The following is a 7500-nucleotide window of genomic DNA, read 5'->3' as shown; positions in this document are numbered from 1 at the left end:
GACCTGCCAAATGGCGCAGTTTCTGGTTCTCACTTCGAATTTATTGATAATGGGAACAGCATTATGCATCTTCAAAGGATCTCGTAAAGGTCAGAAAAGGTAACTGATATAAAATGATCCAGGTAAACATTTTGTTTTTAGGAACATACTACCTAGCGTTACGTTTGTCGCTTATTCGAATGGAAAATTCAACTCGGTCTTTTATGATTTTGTTCACCATGACCTGCGAAATATCAAACCAGGTCAGTAACCTTACATGAGCATGTGGCCTTTAGGAAAAAAACAGGTATCTAGGTTCTAGGACGACTTGGACACCAGCCTAGAATTTGACCTTCTTTTCCCACATTTGACCCGAAGGTCATGACCTAGCAACCTCAGATATTGACCTAAGTAAGACCACCTACAGACCAACACACCTTGTGGATTTTGTGTCTTTAGCTCTCCTAGCTCCTGGGATCTCAAAGGGGGGGGGAGGGATTGACCCCCACCCGAGAGAAAGGAATCCAGCAGGGCACCCGGGCGCGTGTTAACATGCGTCCGGGTGACTGTATGATTATCTTTGCTAAGGAGGGGCTCAATTTGATCCCAAGCTAGGGGCACCAAATGTACAGAGTGGGGTGGCCTTGTATGTGAACTCATGTGTATCCAGATTTGATTTTCTTAGGTCATGACCTTAGGGTGAAAAGAATTTTTGAATTGTCTTTAAGGTGTCCTCAGAGCTCCTCATGCAGCCACTACATACTTATATGTCGTTGCGTCGAGTGACTTAAATGCCGTTAGCGGTTATTGCGATTCATTGGCCTTCCTCGACATTTAAAGGGTCGTGGTGGCTAAAAACCTATGAGTTTGCTGTATTGTTTTCAATTTCAACGAGTGTCAGTGATTATAATAGGTGGTATGTTCCTCTAGACAACATGTTGCTCTGCGTCATTTTAGGCCAGTGATCTAGTCTGACATGTAAGAAGTTCAGAGAAAAGTCTCTTATGTTCGCTGTTATTAAAATCAAAATGATCATTAAAAACTTCCCCATAACGCAAGCACTCCCGTAAAAAGGAGATTGGGTTCGACTCGGTCTTATCTTCAAAGCTGACCAAAGGCCAAGGTGATGTGTCGCAATCCTAAATTTGCTTGCCTAAGTGTATCACAAACGATTCCAGAGATGTATGGTCTCGTCCAATAACTTGTTCTCGCGTGCAGTTGAACGGTACAGCAGAATGCTACTTCGGTGATAGAAGCAGCCTGCTTTTGACCTGCAATGGGACACCGACCTTACAGGGCACATTTCAATCTTGTGAACAAAAACATCTGTCATAAATTGCCTCCAGTTTGCCAAGTTTTGGCGCCACTTGACCGCGTCGTACGGAAGTCATTTTGGAAAAAAGCGTTCGCGGGTCAAACTGGCCTCACCCAGGCGCGTGTTAATGCCCCCAAAGAATCAGAGACGAGGAATGAGCAGACCACCTACACTATTGCTAATATCATGACGAGATTCTGAAGCGCCAGAATGTCGAGTATTTTGTATTGGTGTCGAGTGAAAAGATATACGACAAGGAGCAACAGTACGACCAAACACCAACAGGGCCGTAGCAAATCGTACGAATATTTGTGCGGTCCTACGTTGCCTGCGATGTCATCAGCCGCATTATGTCTACAGATCATGGGTAAAGCTCCTCCGGAATGGCTGGTTGCCACTTGAATGTTTCCAATCGGTCGATGCTATTCCGAGATATCTGGGGGAAGGTCTACGCCCGGGAGGTTGCAGCTGACGAAATACCCCATACGGTGCCGGGTCAACATAACTGAAATAGTTGCATATAAATGTTGCCGTAATCTTCACCCACGGGTACTGAACCACCCTGCTCACTGTATGTACTAACGTCAGGGGGATGTCACGCGCGGTCGACAGGTGATGCTTCCGCAGACTGTATGCCCGCCTGACCCTCGTTCACAGCCCGCCGGGCGTCTCCGTGAGGCCTCTGAACAGCATACACCTGGACACCGTCAAGCGTTTCTGGCCGTACACCGCGGTTACCCCCGATGCCGACGGTGTGATGCGCGACGGCATGACGGTGGGCCTCAGCGTCGGCGTGTTCGTCGCCGTCGACAATGACGTGGCGTCATCACCTGACGGCGAGCTCGTCTGCTGGGTGCTGCTCAACAGAAACGCGTTTCTGGGCTTCCTGCACACGCTGGAGTCGCACCGGCGACGAGGCCTGGCGCGGCTGGCGATGGCCGAGCTCACACGGCTCTTCCTGCAGCGCCGCCTGCCCTGCCTGGTCGCAACCGCCGTGCCGTCCGTGATGAACATGATGAAACCGCTAGGCTACAGTTCGGTCTGCAACGTGTTCTGGGCGCAAGTCTATCCAGCAGAAGTCGGTGCGACGCAAGAAACAGTGTAAGATGATGGCGTCCAGCAGCCGGGCGGTCCGACGAAAACGTCATCGTAGCGCGTATAACTGCCGGTCAAAATTTATAAATACAAGCTTTGAAGCGTCTATATATATATATATATATATATATATATATATATATATATATATATATATATATATATGGATATTAACATGATTAACAGCTGACGGTCTGGGTTTTAATAGTGGGAATGGAAGCGAGGCTGGGTGTGATTTGGCCAGACGACGGAAGGCCACTCGCGCTCGGCTTAGGTGGCATGTTGTCCGAAGCCGGTGACGCGAATTCGGTGCGGCTGATCGCACGTTAGCCAGCGCTGAGGCTACCTTGACTTTGCCGTTGCTTTTATGCATATATGCTTCACACACCTATATATATATATATATATATATATAATATATAACATGTGCATGTGTATGTATGTATATATATATCATTGCATGCCAGAAACAAAAATGGGTAATATCCGAGAAGTTCAACGCAACGTTCCTTATACGGTAGCATCCAAAGACTCTGTCCCCCAACAATTTTGAGAAATCGACAACCCTGAATACTTCTATGCGTACACAGCGTTTACAACCATTCTCAAACATGGCTGTGACGGCACTATCAAACGTCGAAATAAATTGGCATCGAACGACATGGCGTTTCCGAGTTTAAAACGGTGCCTCGCATAATGTGGTCAAACTCGTCCCGTAGCGTGTTCGCTAGGTGCTAGGTCGTCTTGGCGCGCACTTCCGGAGCGTACGCCAAGGCAAAACGTGACAAACAAAAACCGTACTCGCTCATTGGAAAACGCAGCAGGCGGCCCGAGGTGGGTAGATGTGCCGCGCGCAACGCCATCTCGCGGTAAGGTGCGCTGTAGGCCATGGAGGACACATGCTCTGTGGTCGTTGCACACCCCGACCTTGGCGCAAGCAGCGTGCCAGGACGGTCCGCCGTCGCCTGCAGCCGAGAACGGCCTTGAGAGGGAGAGTTCTAAGACCAGGTGTTGACACTATCGGATCGGAGCAGGGCCTCTTGTCACCATGGGTCTGGGACGCCAACGGGCAGCTGTCAGTCGGCTTTATCGGCGCGCCAGGGGCGGTGAGGGCTCATGCTCGGTCCGACCATGAACAAACAGGACGTACAGCTGGTGAACGAAGGGGATATAGACCATCTTGTGGCTCGTCTGGAGGCACACGGCCCAATCACAGCGAAGGTGAGTAGTCCTGAGCCGCAAGGCTTCACCTACGTCATAGGTTTAAATGGGCCGTGAAAGAACTCAGACTGCTTCACAGGGTGCACGGCCATGTGTATTAAACATTTTCAACGGCATCATATTCTGTGATGTTATCACAGTCCAAGGTACGGCTACGTGTTGTTTACAGAGCCGCGGCGCGACCAGTGAACGAGGCTTGACGAGTGATTCGAGTATTGATATAAAGTTCAAACTAAACCCCGGCTTAGCACACCGTCACGCTATTTGGAGACTAAGATGTGAATTGGATGGTGATTGTAGAAGGTAACGCATGCAATATTTACGCAAACGAGGTCTCCGTTACAGCGCCTGTGCTACGTCAAGAAAAGGGATGCGCATCAGCGTTGTAAGTAATCCATTCTGTGGTAAAGGAGACGACCAATGGGCCGTCTCGCTTTTGGGCTCTGATTTGGGTGGGGAGCTTCAGTCCCCAGCTTCCAAAACCATTGCCACGGCCCAAGCTCAAGCAACCACACCATCAACGACCTCTACAGGCTGGACAGCGCTGCCAACGCCGGAGACCGAGCTGTGACTTAACACGCGCTGGGGTGGGAGTCACGTTGACCCCCCCCCCCCGAAGATTTTTCCGGAATAGTTTCCGACCGGCGCGGGGCCGCCGCGTCAAATTTGGCCAAATCTTGAGGCACGGGACCATACCCCCATGAAACATGTCCAGGGAACCTAAAGGCTCCGAAGGAATCCATAACCGACCGAGCGGATGCAGTTTTCTAACAACAAAAACACATCAAATTGGACGCCTTTGAGCCTAGACGACCAAGAACAATTGTTCGTAATAGCAAAGAATTCACAAGCAAACGAAGTTAATTCTCAACTGGTCAAGGAAGTCCCGCTTGGGGAATTTTGGGGCTCATTATGCTGTATAGAGGCATTACAGTGTTGATTGCCCTGGCCTTATATCGGATGCGTATTGAAAGGTGCAGAGTTAATACAGAGCACTGGTCATAAGGCCCAGTGTCAATGAAGTCAGCGTGCGTGAGATCCACGGGTTGGGACACTGTCCCACTTCCTCGCAACCCTTCACATGATGATTCGGATACTGCCGGATACGGACTACCGGAGCCGATTTCGCCCGCCTCAGCCGACGAGTGACGTCAAATGGTACAGTGCGGCCCAAGAGAATGTTCCACATTTGTAGGACGTTTTGAACTGAAATAGCTATTTTGAGGACCTTTTGATGCAGTTTAAGGTCATGTCCTTTTTAAGACCCAAGCGATCTGGTTTCTGAGTTACACGCCCGCAAAAGTACGAAAGGTATATTTGGAGCTTATGTCAAAGTTGTCTCGGCAGTAATGACGTCATAGAAACTTTATGCGACCGCGGTCATGTTACAGGCTGTTAGGCTGCTGATCTCATGGCAGCAAATTGAGAACCTACTCGCGCGTTGGAAAACGCAGCACGTGGCCCGCGGAGGATAGATACACCGCACGCCACGCCATCTCGCGGAAAAGTGTTTTGTAAGACATAAGGAGAGAAATAAGGATGATAATGAAAGCGAAGTGAAGCCAGAACGGGTGGGCCGAGAGGCAACCTGGAGAGGAACCCCGACCGGGTGCACGACGCATACCCTGCAGAGCGGTCCCTTGCGCGGGTTAACTCTCGGCGTTTAGCCCCCCAGGCGCGTGTAGACTTGCCTCACCGTTGTCCATCTTCATCCCATAGCCTTTAAATGATCATTGATGGTCGAAAGGGCTTTAGTTTATATGACCGATAATCAACATCCGGTTTCATAAAGAGAAGTTCCTACTTACTCCCTGCTAGTCGAAGTATTTTCGACGTAACTCCCTATTTCTTTCGCCGGCGTGATTAACTTGGCATGGCTCCTTGGAAATTAATCGTAAAATACCGAAGTGAAGCAATTTCAATAGCGATACAAACGGTCGTTCCCATGGCAACCTTGCTATTGCTTTGGCCCCAAAAGGCTAGCATGCTGATTAAAAATCCAGGAATATCTTAAAGGTGACTTAAAAAATCTGGTCATTTATGGATTAACTCGATGATGCATTCGTGATTTGTGTGACAATTACATCAAAGAATAATCACGATCACTTTTGTAATTCGCTGGAATGCAGAAAGTGTACAATTATTGGTATTGTTTCACTATACGAAGAAGTAAAACAAAATGTACTCGTGTTTCGTACATCCATACCCTGAGCTTTCTTGTGCTACGTATCTAGAAACTATGCACAACAACGACAAAATCTTCTTAAAATAGCTGACTTTACGCCTACTCTATGTTGTGTGTCTTGTTAACACAAAATGTGTATTCATGTCACAGTAGTGAAAAAATGATCCAGTGAAATGCGCGTCATGTGGGAGAGAGATTGATTTTTATAACGGTCTGCCAGCTTTTTCGACCACAGTTCTTATGTTTGCGATGCCCAGAAATCTGTACGAACTACAGTTGCATTGAGTTTCTCATATATGCAAACTCAACCGCCCGTGTGATGTTGGCATCGCTTCACGTCTCAGCAATGTCTCACTGCAGGCTGATCCTCGGTCTAAATGGCCTAATCCTTCGCTCTTGCACGGCCATGCGCCGGCTCCTTTATGATTACTAATGATGATCTTAGGACAGACCAGAGCATATTTTTAATCTATTTCAGTTCCGGGGTGAATGTCTACTCCACGGTCAAGTCAGCTGCGCTTATGTAATCTGATGGATACCTGGTGAAGTATAGATTAACTCAGACTAGTTGAAATGCTCCGTAAATATCATACTTTTACGGGCGTTGACGTAAATAGTTGCTATTTACTTCCTGCAGCCAGATTAGAGGTAAAACCCCAGAAAGGTACACCCTACGCCTCAATTCAACGACATTATCTGTTTATGAAACTAGTTGCAAGCAGCGTTAAAGTGATGCATAGATTGCACATCGATTAAGTGTAAATAGACGGTCATTATGTCGGCAAATGGTGCTCACGGGCGCCAGACATGAAAGACAATAATTGTTGTGCCAGTGAACCGCCACATGGCCAGTGAAATGGCAACACTTTGATTATGTTTTTCTGACGTCATGGATGCCTGGATATCCTTAAAATAGCCTTCCCGAAAAAGTCGCGCGTCTTCGCGAGTGCATAGCTCAGAAATTAGGCGAAAGACTAGAAGCTGGAAACTCCAGGGTCTTAAGATGGGCAGCGCTCTGATCTGCACCGAATGATTCAAGAAAGCTATCTCAGTTTAAAGCCTCATACAAATGTGGAGTCCGCTGGGTCCGTGGCCGCCATCAGCGGCTCTGCTGTCCGGGGACGCGCCTGCGCTCTCTCAAGTGAGAGCCATTGCTCCCGATGGACAGCGCAGTGGCAGCCAGGCGCCCCCGTCGCCGCCGAGCTCCCGCAGCGGGTAGATTCCTGGCCAGTTGGCGTCCCCAACCGGCTTCAAGGGAAGCGGAGACTTCCCTTGTTCTGAGTGTTGTGTGACTCAATTATGGTTGAAAGGACGTCGTAACCAGAGGTTATGGGCCGAAACATCGTAACCAGAGGTCATGGGCTGAAACATCGTAACCAGAGGACATGGGCTGCAGCATAACACGTGGCTAGTGGATCAGCAGCTCGTGGACCGCAGTGGTGAATCCGGGAGTGCTCGCACTCTGGAACGGCCGTCGAGCCGTGTTCCCTTCGTTACATGATCTCCTTGGCTGGGCTGGTCCACATAGGAGTGGATGTTCTCCTAAAAGTGCTTTGCATTGCATACAACTTCAAAATTTGTATTTGTGTTTTGAGTCGCTACGCATTTCTTCGCTTCCGCCGCACGTTCTTGCGACGTGTGGTTCTCTGACGTGTAACGTAGGTGAACCATGCATTCGAAAATCATCACAATGCTTGCATCTAGC

The 7500-nt window shown here is 48.7% G+C and overlaps 1 protein-coding gene across 1 annotated transcript in view; it reads left to right on the top strand.

Annotated features, from left to right (window-relative positions):
- LOC119092904 (uncharacterized) overlaps positions 1-2682 on the top strand; it is a 3550-nt gene extending 868 nt beyond the window's left edge. Inside the window, exon 3 of the mRNA XM_037215806.1 lies at positions 1952-2682. Coding sequence (XP_037071701.1) covers positions 1952-2399 — 448 coding nt within the window. The 3' untranslated portion in view covers positions 2400-2682. The remainder of the gene's footprint in view (positions 1-1951) is intronic.
- Positions 2683-7500: the final 4818 nt, after the last annotated feature.

This window comes from Pollicipes pollicipes, unplaced genomic scaffold (assembly GCF_011947565.3).
Source record: "Pollicipes pollicipes isolate AB1234 unplaced genomic scaffold, Ppol_2.1 Scaffold_3629;HRSCAF=4262_pilon_pilon_pilon, whole genome shotgun sequence".
In the NCBI taxonomy this organism is placed as follows: Eukaryota; Metazoa; Arthropoda; class Thecostraca; order Pollicipedomorpha; family Pollicipedidae; genus Pollicipes; species Pollicipes pollicipes.
The sequence above is the reverse complement of the archived record's forward strand: the minus strand, read 5'-3'. Positions and strand labels throughout refer to the sequence as shown.